This window comes from Meleagris gallopavo, chromosome 21 (assembly GCF_905368555.1).
Source record: "Meleagris gallopavo chromosome 21, MGAL_WU_HG_1.1, whole genome shotgun sequence".
Classification (NCBI taxonomy): domain Eukaryota; kingdom Metazoa; phylum Chordata; class Aves; order Galliformes; family Phasianidae; genus Meleagris; species Meleagris gallopavo.
In genome coordinates, this window is record NC_139424.1 from 6959456 (window position 1) to 6977542 (window position 18087).

Below are 18087 nucleotides of genomic sequence, written 5' to 3' on the forward strand. Positions count from 1 at the left end.
TTTTGGCCATTCCTACAGATGGGGATGTTCATCTAGGACTGCTGTCTGTTGAGAAGGGCCAGCACTGAGAATACCCAAATCCTGAGTATTGAGTATTTTCTTCAGAAGTTGGATATTAGGAAGTGCTGCAGTGGCACAGCTGCCCAGGGAGTGGGGATGTCCCATCCCTCAAGGTGTTCCAGATCTTTGGGGATATGGCAGGGAGGGGATGTGGTCGGTGGGCACGGTGGGGTAGGTTGGGGTTGGCCCTGGGGTTCTGAGAGGTCTTTTCCAACCTGAGTTATTCTATGAAACAGTTGCCTGCTGAGCAGCCTTCCAGAGAAAAGGAAGAATTAAGGCCTGTAGAGCAGGTGATAGGAGAAGTATCCCTTCTGAATATGCAGCTTCTGGGAGATGAGCAGTCTGGGTTTTTGGTTGGTTGGTTGTACATAAGGACAGCCTTGGTAGGATGCGTGCAGACTGTCAGACACTGTGGTTTTGTAAAGAATTTGGCTTCTTTTGCCTGTTAACTCACTGCTGCTGCATGTTGTTTGGATGAGAGTGAATCAACTGGGGGACAAAGGAGCTGTAATTAAATTAAAAACAGGAATAAAAAAAACCCTTTACATGCAAAATTGAGAACTTGAGGAGGAATATTTAAGAACAAATGCCCAGTCAAAAGAAAAATAGTCACCTTCTGCATCTGTCCAATTGTCCTGGTTGTCACATTTTCCTCCTGTTCCATCTCCAGCACGAGGAGCTGCATCTCTCAGCAAGCTCCATGGAGCAGGGTGCATGAACAGCAGCCATGCTGGGAGCACTTTGCTTGTGTTCCTCATTGAGGCTCAGTTTTGTACGCAGATGTTTTGCCAGGACCATCATGGTCCAACCCAAGTGCTTCTTTTTTCCTAACGCCTCATGCTGTGTGTGCTCCTCATGTTTTTTTTCACATAGAGCTCTGGGAAAGCCAACAGAGTCACACATCTGGCTGACAGAGGATGGTCTGTTGTGTTTCTGCTGACAGTAAATGAAAACAAAATGAGAGCTTGAGTAATTTTTTTTTCTTTGTGTGCTTGGGCTGAGCTGAAGTTGGCATCCCAACTGGTACACTGAAAGTATTTCAGTGTGAGCTGCATTGCTTTAGAGTGTTTTGGACTTCATTTCTACCTCCTCCACCTATCTGTCATCGGTCTCTCCAATATTAAAGCCTTGGCTGCCGTGCAGGAATCCAGACTTTGCAAGCTTGCAGTTATTTTCTGAAATGCCTGTAATAAGGATTTATATGGGCACTTCATCCCAAAAAACTAGGAGCTGTTAAATATTAAGGCAGCCTAGGGTGCTCCAAAAGCCTCTTTTAATGCTGGTGTTTCCCATTACCAGTCATAGTCTCTCTGCTCTGGTGCAGAAAGGGCCATTCTGGGTTTTCCTCCTTTGTATTTTGTTCTGTTTTTGCTCAGTCAATGCAGTGACAAGGGGTATGACCTCGATGGTGGTGAATTGCAGAGACAGTCTCTTGATAATTCCTCAGAGATCCTTCTGCAGGAAGCTTGTACAGTTCTCCTTATGTATTGCTTGAATCCTGGTGAGTTAAACTGCTTGTTTATTGTCTCCTCTTTGTGCAGATGCAGTGGCAGAACGTGGAACATGTTGGTGACCAGAGTCCTTACGTCACCTCAGTGATTCTCCACATCAAGCAGAACGTCCCCATCATCCGTGACAACCTGGCATCCACCAGAAAGTACTTCACTCAGTTCTGTATAAAGTTTGCAAAGTAAGTTACCAACGTGGCACAGAATTCCTCTGCTTTTCACCAATCTGTCTATACATGACCACTGTTTGCTTCCTAATGTGCAGGCAGTGCTTGGGTGAAGACCCTTCCAATCCAGACACATGGGGTAGGGCAGCAAACACCTGCAGCTGCTGGCAAAATTAAAAGATAGTTCAGTTTCTTGTCTCAAGAAAGGTCTGGAAACATCATAACCCCCAAAATGCAAATATCTGAGTGTTTTCCAGGCAAATTGTTTGATACTGTAAAAGTAACTGGAAAATGAGACAGAAAATTCTTCTTGCCTTTGTATTCAGGGCTGAGGGTGTAGTTCTCCAGCACTTCTGGAAATCCAAGCTTTGAAGCTATGTATCCAAAACCAAAATTCAGTTCTCTGGGAAGATGTTTTCAACTCTTGCTTGCTTGCCTGAGGCCATTTGAGCTCTGCATCCAATGCCCCAGGGAAAAGGCACAGGAGGACTTGGCCCGTTGTAGCTGCACGTGGCTATCCTGGTAGAGCCTTGGGAGCAGCACCATACATATCATGTGTCTCCCTTTAAAATACTTTCACATTTCATTCAACCATAATAAGCTAATCATCCTGAAATAAACCGTATGGCCTGGCAGTTACTGTGTGGATTTGAGAGCAGTGCTCCAGTTCCTGCTTCAGCAGGAAAAGCTGCAGTAGGCTCTCCTGAGAACCATTAACTTTCGCAGCGGGGAGGCTGGCCTCAGCGTTTCATTCCCCCTTTCTATCTCTGGGTACTCATTAGTTTGCATTAAGGAGCAGTTACTGATAAATCATATTATGACATTGGCCATAATCACTGTTTGAAAAGCTGTCCCAGTGAAAATGTATTGCACTTAAGCCTTTTATGTGGTTATGCTTGAATTTTATATTGCTCGCATAGTGATAAATAATAATAGAAAAAAAATTTACTCAGCTGTTCACAGCACACTCATAATACCTCAGCTTAGTTGTCTCCCTTTTAGCTTTATTGCTAAGCACATACCCTGTAAGCTCTGCATAAAATACCTCAGTCTCACATATGAGAAGAGTCCAGATCTGAAGTGTGTGCTTTCATCAGAGCTTATTCCATGGAACACCACAGAAAGCTGCGTTCTATATGTTAATGCCTGCATCTTTGTGACCTGCCAGCCACTTCTCAGCTCTAATGGATTGCATCGAGGGCTGGGGTTGAGTTACAGGACCACGGGGGAGAAGGCATCTAAAGTCACCAAATTTAAAAGAGAGATGTGAGCCAAGTCTGGAAGGAGAAGAATTACCGTCAGGAATTGCATCAATCCCCTAATCTCATCTGTCATTTTTGCTTTGTTTTGACCCATGTGCAACCCTCACTGCCCTGAATTAGTGAGAGGCGTGCAGCAGCGGCCCTGGGGGTTACATGGAGGAGGGCTGCAGCAAGGAGCTCTGTTGGTTTGGAAGCAGAATGCTGAGCTCAGCCTGGGCGAGTCCACAAGGGCTGGGCACAGCGTAATGCAGCACTGCGGTGACGCAGTGACACCGGGATGCTTGGGATGACATCCCATCATAGCTCATCTCCCTGCCTGCCCTGCTCAGCACATCAGTGTGGGGGATTGGGAAAACACAGGCTGAGCCCCTCCCATCAGATAGGAGCCTCTTGCATGCTGTGGTTTCTGCGCTTTAGGTTCCTCGTCTGCTTTATTGTTACACGAGGGACTTGTCTGCTTCGATGGAGCTGGTTTTACAGCTGAAGCTGTAAATGATTTCTGGCATCCAGTGGAGCTCTGTGGATGTGCAGGGAGTTAAAGGCGTTCAGAGCACAAAACTGTGCTGAGCACTCACTGCTGAACGTGCACGTATCGCTCACACTGGGTTTGCTTCCAGGAGCCAAACTCTGAGTCCTACACAAGAAAGTCGAGTGATTTTTTTTTTTTTTTTCACTTAAGTGCAACTGCTCTTAAAAAGAAAAAAAAAACACCCTAAAAAAACAGAGCAGCCCTTGGATCTCATGGTTTGTCTCGTCTGTCCTGCTAGAGCTGAAAAGCTGTTTCCAATAAGACAGCATGAAATAACAGGCATGCAGGGATGGAAGGTGGCTTTCTCCTTCTGCACTGATTGTGGGTGGCCATCCGAAAAGGCCTGGGAATGGTTTTATGTGAGGCAGAGTGCTGGCTGTGAGATACCAAATGGTTATACGGCGCTAAAAAGTTTCTCATGCACAATGTGAGCATCAGCTCCATGCCTGACCTTACAGAGAGCAAGAGCATTGGACCCCCATGCAGATCAAAGGTACAGGAACCTCCTGTGCTCTTCCCCTTGGACACAATGCTGCACCCGGAGCTGCTGGCATTGCCTGAGCTCCAGCTGTGCTCAGCACTCACTAACTGCCTTCTGGGAATCATTCACACACCTGAAAAATGGACTTCTAAGGTATAACCTACCTCCAGAGCTATCTCTAAATGTTTTATTACAGGAGGAGACAGGGCTTGTTTTTCTCCTCTTATTTGCATTCTATTGCCAAGGCTGTTTCTTCAGTGGCCAAACTCAGAGTTGTTTAGGGCAGCCCAGTAGCTGGTTCTCAGCAATGGTTTGAACTTGTTCTACTTGATGCCTCTCCAGGAAAGGATGATTCAGTGAGAGAGTTCACAGCTGTGTCTGAGTGAAGGGAAAGGGAAGGAGATTTTGCTTGGGAAGGCTCTTCCTTGAGCCATTTCGTGCTTTTTGCTCAGCAGCTTGGCATGTTCTATGCCTGAGTTATGCTTTTGTCATTCGTTCATGAGAAAGGGTGAAAAATAAAAGTCCTGACTTGGAAAACAGGTGTCAGGACAAACAAGACGCTGACGGTGCTCCTTTGTTCATTGGAAGGGAAAAAATAGCTTGACAGATGGGATGGGGAAACCACACTGAATTCAAATCATCGCCATAAACAGCGCCTCATTCAGAAAACAGACCCAACTGTGAGACCTCAGGACAGAGATGCTGAAACTGAAGAATTGCCACCACGTTGTGGAAAAGGCCCTGGAAATAACATGAGCTGCATCCACCTGATGAGGGCCATTATCTCCTGCTGCTTTGCCACTGGAGCACGAAGCAACCACACAGCCTGCTAACAAGAAGCAAAAAGCCAAAACCAAAGTTCTGGGATGCTTTGTCCAATGTGGTGGATATTGGGCTTGGCTTCCATCTTTACCAAATTCTCTGCTATTGAGTGTATGTACCTTGAGCATCTTCCTGAGTCTGAAAAATAGCAAAATAGAAGAATGGTGTTTTTCTTTTCACAAAACTTTGTGTTGTCCTGACTCTGTTGGCTGGAAGCTCTCTGGAAGGATGCCTTGTGTGTCCTGTGTGTGTCCCTGCAGACCTCCAGCCCTGGCTGGACCTCAAGTTCAATTTATAATATACATGCTGTGGAATTACTAGTGTGCAGTAAAATGTCAGTTCTGGATACAATCTAGATGCTTCCACTCCATGTCCGTGAATAGCTGTACTAATCCTGGTGTGTAGAATGTACCATAGTTGGTTTGCTTGTTCTTCAACTTGTGCTATAGTACTTCATATATCATTTACAGCAGTTCATTTATGTGCTAATTCTCAACTTAAAGATCATCATGGAGTAAAGCAGAATAATTAATTTCTGTTTATTATTCCTAACATGCCTAGAGTCAGCTAGAGAGCCATGCACCTACTGGGCATTTGTGGAAAGCCACGTGCTGTTGTGGTCCTGCATGCTTTGTTAGCCCAGCATCCCATATGATCCAAATACTGACATTAACTGTCATTCTGTGTCTCTTCTTTGCAGCTCTTTCATTCCCAAGTTCATCAACCACCTCTTCAAGTGCAAACCTATCAGCATGGTGGGAGCAGAACAGGTAAGAACTAGTAGTTGTGTTCTAGGTAGTATTTTACCATTTCTGTATTCAAGAAGTCCATACAGATGTTGATAAAAAGGGCAGAATTCGTGTACACTCAGTGACTGCTCAGCCATCGAGCAGGAGGATGCCATGTCCTGCAGGGGCTGTGCCACTGGCCCCAGGTGCTGGCCCCTTCTGCTGGGAGGAAGTGAAGCTGAAGGAGCCAGAGGGCTGATGGCAGAGTTTGTGTCCTGGCCAACAGGGAGTGCAAACAGATTTTTGCCTCCTATGGTTTTCCTGCTATGTAAGAATGGCCATCATCTTCCTTTCCTCAGAACTGTGCCAGGAGATTGGGGTCATGGTCACAAAGTGGGATGTTTTTTCTATTTTGTTCCCGAAATTGCCAAACCTGAACTTGGTGGGAGTTTGGAGTTTCATTAGGCAAGAGGTGCTGGGGAGCCTTAAGGCAGAATGGTTTCCTTTCCGTGTAAGTGAGCATGAAGAAGCCTACATGGGAAAGAGAATTCCTCAGCCAGGCAAAAAATCCATGGGGTCTCTTAGGATCTACAGGAATCCTGCTCTGAGGGACAGCCTGACACAGCACCAGGCTCAGCAGCTCTGCTGTGCACAGAACTGCCCCTTTGTGCTGTAGTTTCCTGGCTTCCCAGAACCATACTGATAACATCAGTTCATCTCCTGCAATTTCTGACCTCCACCTCTTTAGAGGTGGGAAGAGTGCAGTATTGGGGTTAATTTCACTCTGAGACATCCTAAGCCATAGGACTGGATTGTCAGGCAGGGGCTGAGCAGTCAGTGCTGAACACAGGGGCTGCTGCTTGCTGCTGGCCTGCTAAAAACAACCATGCAGCAGGCTGAGAGCTGCAGTCAGCACAGGATGTTGTGCAGTTCTTAGGGTAGCGATGTTGTGTTGTAATTTTTTTTTAACGTGGAAAAACAATTGGTTGAGTAAATGCAGAAAACTTGATGTAATTGCTTGTTAGCTGCAAGAGGAAGCGTGTTGGTAATTCGTTTGACCTTGGTATTTAAAAAATGATCCAGCTACAGGTAATCAGGATTGTTTGTACTGTTTGTAGTTCTCAGTTCTTACTGTCAGAAGGAAGAGGAGGGAGGAATGCAGGCTGTGTGTGCCAGGTGCTGTGCTGCCCCAAGGCCACGGAGCAGTGCTGTTAGAGCCAACAGCTGGTGCTGATAAATAGCTGTGGGTGATCTTGTCTCCTTGAAGTGCCATTACATGGGTCAGCCCCTCCTGTCCCTGCAGTCCCATTACCAGGATGCTTTCAGCGTGAGAAGTATTAAACTTTTGGCGTGTTGGATTATAGCAGCTAATGGAGCTGTGTAGAAGGGACCCACGTAACAGGGTGTGATTAACTATTGCAGCTGCTGCTGGACACTCACTCTCTGAAGATGGTCCTCCTGGATCTGCCCTCCATCGGTTCCCAAGTGGTGAGGAAGGCTCCTGCCAGCTACACGAGGATAGTGGTGAAAGGCATGACTCGGGCTGAAATGATCCTGAAGGTAACTCAAGGCTTTTGATAACCTGCCAACCAGACTGCTGGCCTGGGAATCCAAGCAAGCAAATTCCAGGGGGCCCTTGCTCTGAACACAGCACTGCAGATTGCACGTGAATGTATGCGTGCTTGTACGGGTGTGCTGCCAGCTGCTGCAGAAACCTGGCTCGTTGGCCTTGGTTTTGCTGCTGCTTCTCTTTTAACACCACATTTAGGGTTTTGTCCTCATTTTTCAAGATAACTGAGTGCTCAGGTTCTGCTTACTGGGAGAGCTGAGGCAAGCAGGTTCCCTTGGGAGGTTGTGAAAATCAGAGTGTCCATGAGTGTCTGTCTTAGGGCAGACCCTCCAGTTCAGGTTACTCCAGGCCTTTGTGCAGACTTCATCCCGCAGGGGAGCCAAGCTGTGCTTGAGTCACCTGTTTACTGTCTAGTGCAACAGCCAGTGCAAACATGTCTGAGTTACTGTATTCACCAGAGCCCTTTTTCATTTTCCAGACCTGGTGCCTGGAAAATGACCCAAAAGCTGCGTGTTGTCTTCATAAAAAGTAATGAGCAAAGCAATCTCCCCTGCTTCCCCTTCCCCCCTCATTGTCCTTTTGCAGCAAGAAGGTAGGTCTGAGCCCAGGAGAAGCCAAGGGAGCTCTGCAGTTGTGCTGTGCTGGGCACTGGGTTTGTCCCCTGCTCGCTGACCACACTGTGAGGATGTTTCTGACAGTGATTTGGGCTCTCTCTGCTCGGCTGCTTCTCCATGTTGCTTTGCTCACACACCCAAGGTGATATCATGGTTGAGTTTGTGTTCTGGATTCGTAAATCAGTTCTGAAATTCTCTGCTTTTGGGATGAAATGACTGAGGTGTAATTAGATAAGTTAAAGCAAGTCTAAATTTTTGTAGAAATAGCCTGAAGAAAAATACCCTTTTATTGCCAACAGGAGCAGGGAACGTTGTTGCCAGTTGTGCACAGAATCAGGTCTTTCCTTGATGCTTTCACTGTACACTGAGGAGTCTTTTCCCTATGAAATTCGCTCCATCAAAAGGATGGAGTAATACACTCGGGGGTCACAGGCTCTCCTCCATACTACTGAGATGGTTTAGAAGTTGCCTCTGTTGCACACAGTGCCACTGTATAGCACTGTGTACTGGCTTGTACCCGTGCAGTTAATTCAGTGGGAGGATCATTAAGCCCATGGATGGCACAAACATGTTAATTCAGCTAAGCTGCAGAAAGCTCAGATGTGAGCACGGAGGAGGGAGTCAAGGAGTGCACATCCTGCAGAGCCATTTCCTTTCTTCTCTGGCTGCAGTGTCTGAAGTTCCAGCTTTTCATCTTAGCATTGGATTTTTACAAGGGCTGTAAATTAAGGATTTATAAGTGTATACATGGCTATGTTGTTTCATTGGACTGAAGTGCAGCGAAAGAAAGAAATGTCTCAGTGACAGAATGCAGCCTGGGGTGAGATGGGGCGGTGGAAACATATGGAAACATTTTCAGAGATGGGGAAGAGTCTGGTCCTGTGCTCTTCCTGCCCTACATATTTGCATGCACGTGCATGCATGACTCCTGCTGCCTAATCCCCTGGACAGGGATTCCCCTGGGAAGTTCCCCTGAGCAGGGGACTTCTACTCACATTTACCTGTTGGCATATGCAACATCTTACTTGTTCCTTAAACGTATTTTATGAGAAACCAGTTCTGCTGTCACTCTCATGCCTGAACTCAGCACTGCCTTTAGTTCCTAGAATTTGTCTGAGCTCCTCTGTTCTTGCCTTGGCAGGTGGTTATGGCTCCACATGAGCCCCTAGTTGTGTTTGTTGACAACTACATCAAGCTTCTTGCTGACTGCAGCACGGACACTTTCCAGAAGATACTGGACATGAAGGTTAGAAGCAGTCCTGCAGAACTTCTACTCGTTTCTAGAGCTGCTCTGAGATTATTGGTGACACTCTCAGTAGAAATAGAAGGGATTTGGGAGTGGGAAAGACATTTTTGAAGGCAAACGTGTCCTCTCTACCATGAAAACGTGTAGAGTTGCTCCTGAAGAACACCTCCTCAGTTTGGTTGGTGTGCTTATAGCTATATAAGCTATATATAAGGGGCAGAGCTCAGCTGTCTCTGTGTCACTGAGAGATCTGCTGTTTGGGGGGTGAACAAAGGAAATTTGAAATGAGTTTTCCTGCGGTCATCAGCCCATGTGCCTGCTCCTAGATCTAACCTCATTGCTTCCCTTTGCTGTGGCAGGGCCTGAAGAGGAGCGAGCAGAGCAGCATGCTGGAGCTTTTCCGCCAGCGCCTCCCAGCACCTCCTTCTGGGGTGGAGAACAGCAGCTCACTCTCACTGAGCACCCCAACACCTGAGCAGGAATCCTCCCGGATACGGAAACTGGAGAAACTCATCAAAAAAAGACTTTGAGCAGAAGGAACCTGTTGCTCAGGAGTAGCTGCAGGCACTGGGAGAGCACAGATTTACAAAATGCTGCTGGAAGATCCGTGTCCCATCGCTCTCATGCCCTGTGATCTGTTGCCCATCATGTGCTGTGGCACTGCTGCTCCATTCAGACCAAGGGAGAATCTGACCGCGTGTTTGCCCTTAGATAGCTTAGCGTGGGTGAAACCCAGGACACCGTGGTGGAGAAAACAGAGGCACCTTGAAGTCAGCAGCTACAAAAGGGGTTTAGGTGCACAGAGCATCTGGCTATGATGTGCTTGTCCCAGCCACCAGCCCAGTGAGGCTCTCCTGCTGCATCACTATGGATTTTGCCTGAGAACTTGGTGTTACTCCTCACTCCCTGTTGCAGAGATGCTCCTGTTTCATTATTTATTTGGGGATTGGGAGGGACAGAAAGAAACAAAATAATAATAATGATAATAATAATCTTTAACAACTGGGATCCAGGCATCTGAAAGCTCCACTGCAATTGTTGGAAAGGCCCAGGACAGAGCCATGATGCCAGCACCAAGTAGGATCTGTTGGGGTGTCAGCATCCCTGCCCTTCCTGTTGTGTGTCTGTGTGTCCCAGAGGAGGCTCAGTGCAGGCACTCATCACCTCCTCTCTACCAATGCTGGATTTCTTCCTGAACTCCTCTGTACTTTTCTCCTGGGACTCTGAAACTGTGTGCTCACTCAGTAAAAGATTGAATCCCACATAGACTTTGCGGCCAATAGACCAGCTGTGCCTGCTTTATGTTAACTCAAGCTTCACAGGTATTTGCAGGAAAAATGTCATGTAACAGTCCTGCAGGTGAGGAGTGAATGCACTATCAGATGCCTTCCAGGTGGGGTCCCAACCTCATTGAATTTGGGTCTTGTGACTTTAATTTTTAGGGGACTGGTCACTATGGATGTGTCACTGTGGACATCAGTACTCATTGCTGCACAGCTGGGAGGGAGGGGTCAGGCAGACTAAAGAAAAATGAGCTCTGTACACCCAGCCCCTAAGATTCATTGCAGGGGGAAAATGAGAAGCTCCCAGCACAGCTGCTATTCCCTGCAGGGGCTGTATTTTTGGGGCAGGGGCTGCACCCCTTCCTTCTGCCCATTTGGTGACGGTGGGAAGGCAGGATGTGTGCCCAGCATGGTAAAACCCTGTACTCCTTTTGCACAGCCAGCAAATCAGCCTGCTCCAAGCAGTCAGGATATGGTAACAGGATTCGAGCAGAATGAACAAACCCACAGAGAGGAGATCCTTACTGGGCAGGTATCTCCTAACAGCTCCATGCCCCCAGCCCTGCAGTGAGGTGCATGCCAGCAGGTGAGGTAACACTGTCTTTTGGATGTGTTTTTGGGGTCCCCAGGCCAGAATCCTGCAGTGGAAGGCAGCAACGAGGAGGGACAGCATTACAGATCTACCCAAGCCCATTTATTCACTTATTTCTTCTCCTAATTTCACATCGGGTGACAAAAGAAGGGTATTGGAAAGCTCATTGGGATTGTGAGCAGCCCTTCTTAAAGGACGCATTACCTCAAGGCACAACGTGAATTATTGTTGTTGGATGCAATGGTTGGGGTGGGGGGAACATGGTGCTGCAGAGATTCATTATTCCCAGAGGGGGGAAATAATTTATTTGAGATAAATTTTCGCTACGTCTGTGGATGACTCTCTCACTGAATTATGAATAGCTGAAGATGATGTTCAAGTTATCGTCATGTGTCTTTCCCTGAAGGCTTCTCCTGTTTCATTCTCTGTGTTTCATTCTGGAAATAAGAGGAAATAAAAGGAGAAATGGATTTTTAGTTTCAGCCCTTGAGGAGTGCTACAGGTCTGGATATTTTGAGTTCCACTTTGCATTTTTCTATTTCCAGTTTTGAGGATTTTGTTCCCCTGACTTTTGGGTATTTATGGGGTTTGGCACGTCTGTATGCATATGTGTCAGCTTTTGGCATTTACCTCTCTGGGGAATAAAGGAAGGTTTTTTTCCTGTGTAAAGTGCCACTTTTAACGTGCTTTGGCCGAGGTGTAATTCTGGCTGTACGTTGGACTGTGACACTGAATTAAATGGTTACTGGATGCTTCTGGATGCTTTCTGTACAGCTGCACACAGCAAAGTTGAGCAGTTTCTCACCCAAAACCGTGCTGTGTGCTGGGGCTCCTGCTCCTGAGCGCTGTGACTCCCTGGCAGCTCTGCTCCCTCCTGGCTTTCCCACCTCTGTTGGCCTCTGTAGCCCCGGTTAGGAGCTCGGCATAGAATTAGCCTGGAGAATTAGTGCCTCATTTGCTTTTCTTTGGATCTGCTGGGTTTGCTGCCTGTGCTCATTCACATGGATCTCAGCCAGAGAAGCTCTGCTGGCCCTGAGCTCCCAGGTGTGAGCACATGGGGTTGGATTTGGGGCTTTGCCAGCTTTTGCTTTGCGGAGAGCTGGTGCCATCGGTTCTGGGGTGGTGGTGACCAGGTGCCAGCGTGACTCAGTGCCGTCACCATCATCCATCAGAGAAGAACCTGAATCCCAGGGCTGTGCAATTCCCAAATCCCTGCAATTCCTGCTGCTTCCAAGTGTGGCTGCGAGCAGAACTCAGTGTCCAGCTCATTTGTGGTCTGCGCCCATGGGAGCAGCCTGGTATTTCCCATCATTTGGAAGTAATTTTCCATCGTTATCAAATAACACAGCATCCTTCTGATTTGTTTCACCAGCCCGCAGGGATGACCCCCCGGCTCGCTGTCAATGCAGCTATTGTTTGATTGCTGATTACGCTGAGCGAGCCCAGCCCTGGTGGAAAGTCCTTTATAGAAAGAGGATCTTGATAAGAGACTCAGATCTGCTTTGTCCCAACCCTGGGCAGTTAAAAAAGTAAATAATGTGGACAAACAGGGAAAAGATTTCCAGTGCCATTGGTGATGCATAGATCCACACGGTATGAGAGGCTTAAAGACAGAGGCTTTCAGCAAGCGTATCAGGCAGCTACAATTCTGCTTAACCCTTTCACTTTCACCCTAGCAAAGAAGTTATCAGCCCTGGACACGGGCTGCAGGGTGACTTCAGGCTGCTCAGACCCCTCTGCTTCAGATGCTAAGCCCAAAAACAAGAGCCAGGAGGAGCCCAACACTGCAGGAGCAGCACTGGGGACACCCCTGGCCCTGGAGGCAGCTGCTGGGGGAATGCCACAGGTTGTCCCTGCTGTAAACAAAGCTGACTTGGTTACTGGCAGAGCAGTCGTAGCTCAGGAGCTCCACAGCAGCTCTGAAACAACAATTGCGTTCATCTGGAAACCGCTCCAGCAGTTCATTTCATAAAGGGCTTTTATGGGAGGTTTTGGAGCAAGAGGCGATCAGCTTTCCTGTTGCTCTTCTTGGGGAATGTGTTTAAATCAAAAGGAACCGAACACCTGTCCAGCACATTTGCTTAGACCCCAAAGATTTCAATCAAATTTTTTTTTAATGTCCTTTTTCTTTCCATCTGCTTTTTTTTTTTTCCTTTTTTTTCTTTTTTTCCAGCAAAGACAAACAGCCTCATAGTATTTCTTCAAAGGAATGTAAATTCCTTGAGGAAGTATCCGGAGTTCCCAGCACAGCATAGCTGCAAACCACAGACGCCTACGGCTGAAAGCTCCACTCTGCTTTCAATTTGGGGGCAGCGAAGGAATTCTTTTTAAGGCTTTGGGTTCTCTGGTGCTGGGCCCATCAGGCCAGACAGCGTGTTCCTGCACGGGGCTGTTTGCTTTGGCTGCCTGCAGGCATTGCTTTCCCTCTACACGAGTATTCCCCCACCGAATCTGATGACACGGCGCAATTACTTCATTAGGATTTTCCAGAAACCCTTCCTTTAGTCTCATTGAGTGCTGGAAAAGCCTCTTCTGTTTTCCTCTTTCACCTTCTGCAGCTTTGCCTGAATAACGTGGCTGAGGGCGGCAGCGCTGCCGCATGGCTCCAGCTCTGCAGCGGGAGCTGAAGGCAGCTCTGTGATGTTTGAAGGGTCTTTGTTTGAAGCCTGTCTTTGATTCCATACCTCTGGGACCTTATTGCTCGTTGTGGCCAGGTGAGGTTAATTTATTCTCCCAGTGATAGAGTGAGAGGTGATGGCCTCATGTCACACAGGGGAGGGTCAAGTTGGGTATTAGGAAACATTTGCTCTCAGGAGTGGTGTTGCAGTGGCACACGGTGTTGCAGTGGCACACAAGGAGGTGAGGTGTCAGAAATTTTTTACAGAGAGAGTGGTGAGGTGCTGGAGCAGCTGCCCGGAGAGGCTGTGGATGCCCCGTCCCTGGAGGTGTTCAAGGGCAGGTTGGATGGGGCCCTGGGCTGCCTGGTCTAGTATTAAATGGGGAGGTTGGTGGCCCTGCATACGGCAGGGGGTTGGAGATTCATAATCCTCGAGGTCCCTTCCAACCAGGGCCACTCTGTGATTCTGAGATCCTAGGAAATGCTCAGGAGCAGTGGAGATGTGGCACTGAGGGCTGTGCTCAGGATGGGATGCAGTGGGGCTGGATCTGGGGATCTGAGAGGTCTTTTCCAACCTGATTCACAGTTCCCCACTGCCTCACCACCTTTGCAGCCGGGTGCACGCGGGGCGTTCAGCTCAGCACAGTGGACGCCCACCGGGACGCCCCACGGCTCCTTTCCCCACCGCTCGCGGAGGGCTGCGAGCGCCGCGTAGGCCCCGCCCCCTTTGCTTTAGCCACGTCCCTTTTGCTCTAACCACGCCTCTTCTCGTGTCCCACGCCCCCTTAAGCCACGCCCTTTTACCGTAACCACGCCCATTCTCGTGACCGCGCCCCCATAGGCCACGCCCCTCCCGCCGCCGTCCGGGCGCAGGGCGCGCAGCGGGGCTGGGCTGGGGGCTCCGCCATGGTGGGGCGGCTCAGCCTGCGCGACGTTCCCGAGCTGCCCGACGCCAGGAAGCGGGGCGACGCGGGGCTCGACAGCCCCGACTCCGGGCTGCCCCCCAGCCCCGGACCCGCTCATCCGCACTGGCCGCTCTCCGCCGGGAGCCCCGAGCGAACCGCGCACAACGGACTGCCGGAACCCGAGCCCCACGCGTCCGTCTCCGCGGCTGCGGTACGTCCCGGGCGTTCGGGTCCCTCTGCGGGGAAAGGGAGGGAGGTCCGGCTCGAGGGAACGGCGGGTGGGGCCGCAGTCTGGGGTCTGGTGCCGGGGGAATTGGCGGCTCCCAGCCCGGGGCGGCTCGGTCTCCCGTCGGAGTTGGGCTCGATGTGTGAGCCCGCAAAGCCCCGCGGAAAGCGGCTCGCGGTGTCCCGAGTTCGTCCCGGGACTGGAGCCGGTGTGCCAAAGCGCTCCCAGCCGGCAGCGTCCGCGCACGGCTGCGGGAAGCGCTCCTGAGCGGTACTGCTGAGTTACGGTACGGGTGTTCGTACAGCAAAGGTGGAATTGGGACGGGCTGAGCGTCAGAGGGGATCGGAGACCCTGAGGACAGCGGGGTCTTTGCCCTTCCAGCAGAGGGCATGGGGCTGCTGTGCTGCGGCAGTCGGTCCTTCCCGGTGTGGGACCTCGCAGGACCGTCGCTGCTGTGGTTTAATGCTTTTGGGACGGTGCTGTGGCACGTGAAGTTTGCTCCTTGCCAGGCTGTGGGCTGTGCCTTCCCTGTGCCCTGCACTGTTCCCAGAGGGAGCACTGTGCCTTCCAGAGCTGTCCCATGCCCACCTCTTTGGGGTGATGTTGTGCCCTGTGGGCTGCACCCCAGCATTCTGCTCAGCAGATTCTCCTATACCTAACAGGAAGCACTACAGAATATGCCAATGCTGTGACTTAACAGGAGTTATTTTTACTTTTCTTTCAGAATTCCACGTTCTCTCCCAGCCCTGCTCTCTCCAGCTGCCCTCCAAGACTGTGTCCTTTATCCTTTGGCGAAGGCGTTGAGTTTGACCCTTTACCACCAAAGGAAATAAGGTAAATACTGCGTTACACCATCGCCGGTTGGAAGGAGTTAGCACGTAAAGGAGTAGCTGGGCCTTATCAGTGCTGTGAGTCAAGTTAATTTATTTGCAGAGCTGTTGCTCATGCAGCTGTACATTCCTGGACCTGGACATTTGCACAGACTGAAGGAGTGTTCAGCCTCTCTTTAATCCCATATGGTTTTTTTCCAGGAAGACTTCCTGTGTTTTACAGCCCTGCTTTTACTCCTAAACGCTGCCTCTCAACTCATTAACCAGGAGAGGACCTTCACAGAAGCCACCTCTTTATTAGGGGGAAGGAATTGTCCTCTGCCCGGTGCAGGAGAGGCTGAAATCTGCAGGCCTGGAGGTGGGAAGGAGCCCAGTGGGGCTGTTTGCACCGAGTGAAGGCCAACCCAGAGCTGCTGCAGTGTAAAGAGGATGAAAGATGACTCTTGACAGTGGAAAACAGAGAATAGTGTGGACTTAGCACAGCAGAGAGTAGGGGTGCTTCTGTGCAAAGCCTAAGGGTGAGCGCAGCCCTCTGGATTGAGGCACTGGAGTTTGTAGGATGGCTGTAGACTTCCCACACTCTGACCTAACAGTGGTGGTGGGGAGGTGATTCTCAGTGCTGGCAGTAGGGCTGAGGAGCAGCGCTGATACTCCACTTCCCACAACCTGCACGAGCAGAGCCCTCCCACGTCTCTCCCCTCCTCTCTCCATTCCAGGTACACCTCCTCAGTGAAATACGACTCAGAGAAGCACTTCATCGACGACGTCTACATGCCCGTGGGCTTCAGCATTTCCTCCTGCAGCCAAACCATCGTCTGCGTCCCCGACTGCACGTGGCGCAGCTACAAAGCCGAGCTGCGTTTCCAACCCCGCAACAAAGCCCAGCGCTTCACCAGCACCACCATCGTCTACCCGAAGCACGCCAAGACTGTGTACACCACCACCCTGGATTACAACTGCCGCAAATCCCTGCGGCGTTTCCTCTCCAGCGTCGAGCTGGAAACCTCTGAGTGTTTCGGGAGCGATTGCGTCCTGGATGGCTGCTGAGCGGCGGCCGTCCCCGATGCTCCGATCCACCCCGCTCCCGTCTCGCTGCGCTATCGCTCTCTGTTTGCTGCGCTGGGTGCAGAGCCCACCTTTGCAGTCTCCACCTCTTGCTCAGCTCCTATTCCTGCTTTAAGCGTCAGAATGACCCGAAGGTGGTTTTCAGTGGGGGTGTGAGTCGGTGAGGGATTTCTTTGCTGTTAAAGGGTTCCCTCCCCTACCCCGCAGTGCAGATGGAAAGAAGGGGAAGCGTTTTCCCAGAGAAGAAAAATAATAGAATGTGGGATAGCGTTGGGCTGGGGGAATTGTATTGGATGCTTTGTGGGGATGTGCAAAGATAAGGGCGGTTCACTCTTGCAGACAAACCACCAGGTCGCTGGGTTATGTACAGCCAGATCTGTCATGCATTTTGGTTTGGATTATGGGACTCTCGTCTGGAAGGATGGCCTCCTGGAATCTGCTGGAAAGAACTAACAGAAAGTCTGGGGTGCTGTGCTTAACAGATCTGAAATGTTATCCGATGGCGTTCGTGTCTGGTCTGAAGGTGTGATTTGGAAAGAAGTCTAGAGCAGGAGAGAAACTGCTTTTGCAGCTCCAGGCAGCAGAGAAGGGATGAGGATGGGGTAACAGCTTGGGCTGCAGGGAACCACTGCCACGTGCAGCAGGAGAGTTGTGGGGCCAAAGGGAACAACTTCAGGTTGCAATGGCAGCTCTCAACCTGCATCTAATGAGGATTTAGTGAGTTAGAGACCCAGGAGCAGCCTGTCCTGGAGCTGTGCTCGTGGTGTGTGTGTGCACGTGTGGTGAGTGGCGTGGAAATGTACTTCAGCATGAACTGATCTGGGAGACTGCAACAGGGAAGCAGGCGTGAGTTGGTGCGGTTTGTTTTGTCGTCCTTTTGGTTTTGTACTTATTTATTAGCTCAGAACGGAACGTCCTTCATCTTTGCTTCAGGTAACCAAATCCCAAAACAGTTCCAGGGTGGCACAGGTTCAGGTGGGCTCTGCTCCAGGATGAAGAGCAGCATGGCATTTTCATTAAGCACATCAGCTTCAGACAGCGGAATTTAGGGGATGCATCTCAAAACCACACCAAGATGGTCCCTTAAACACAACCCCAAGGTGGCACAACATGGTTTTTATGAAGCAAGCCGATGCCTTTTAATGTGTTTTAATTAGTAGAGATACTTTTTAGATTATTTATGCTCCAACATCTGCGAAGCTCTGGTCAGCTCTGTGCAAGCGCTCTGATGGCCATGGAGTTTTTCCCCCCCTCTCACTTTCAGTTGTCTTTTACTTCACTAATAATAAACCATCTGAAAAGCGTAATGCAGGGAGGCCTCCGTTGTCTTTCATTCCTTTTTCACTCAAAGCTTTTCCGTAGTTCTTACGGTGTTTGCATAGAAATAAATACATCATTTACCCCCCCTGCAAATATCCCATTCTTTGTGTGGTTACAAACTGGTGAGCAATGGGTGCTGAGCTGCAGAGCTCGCTGAGAGCTTTCTGCTGACAGCTCGGGCTTCAGCTCGGAGGGCTCGCTCAGCATTCAGGAGCTGTTTGCTGCCTTGGAAAAGAACTGCAGCAATGCTCTGCGTGACGGG

General features: G+C 49.7%; 2 protein-coding genes across 4 annotated transcripts in view; both read left to right on the plus strand.

Annotated features, from left to right (window-relative positions):
* VPS53 (VPS53 subunit of GARP complex) overlaps window positions 1–11531 on the plus strand; it is a 49193-nt gene extending 37662 nt beyond the window's left edge. For 2 of the 3 annotated variants that reach the window (XM_085241014.1, XM_085241015.1), the window contains exons 18-22: window positions 1602–1750; window positions 5530–5599; window positions 6980–7117; window positions 8883–8987; window positions 9347–11531. In XM_085241014.1, coding sequence (XP_085097140.1) covers window positions 1602–1750; window positions 5530–5599; window positions 6980–7117; window positions 8883–8987; window positions 9347–9517 — 633 coding nt within the window. In that variant the 3' untranslated portion in view covers window positions 9518–11531. The remainder of the gene's footprint in view (window positions 1–1601; window positions 1751–5529; window positions 5600–6979; window positions 7118–8882; window positions 8988–9346) is intronic. The other variant, XR_014887640.1, reaches the window with a different exon arrangement.
* Window positions 11532–14287: 2756 nt separating this feature from the next.
* On the plus strand, window positions 14288–17812 carry RFLNB (refilin B). The gene is made up of 3 exons (XM_019621860.2): window positions 14288–14595; window positions 15335–15444; window positions 16157–17812. Exons 1-3 carry the CDS (start codon window positions 14386–14388, stop codon window positions 16485–16487), a joined length of 651 nt encoding a protein of 216 aa, XP_019477405.2. The 5' UTR covers window positions 14288–14385; the 3' UTR covers window positions 16488–17812.
* The last annotated feature ends 275 nt before the right edge of the window (window positions 17813–18087 follow it).

Bases quoted from the DNA above. Each gene is read 5' to 3' on its own strand.
- RFLNB (XM_019621860.2), top strand. From the start codon at position 14,386: ATGGTGGGGCGGCTCAGCCTGCGCGACGTTCCCGAGCTGCCCGACGCC. The intron at 14,596-15,334 runs GTACGTCCCGGG...CTTTTCTTTCAG, and splicing joins CGTCCGTCTCCGCGGCTGCG to AATTCCACGTTCTCTCCCAG. The intron at 15,445-16,156 runs GTAAATACTGCG...TCTCCATTCCAG, and splicing joins TTACCACCAAAGGAAATAAG to GTACACCTCCTCAGTGAAAT.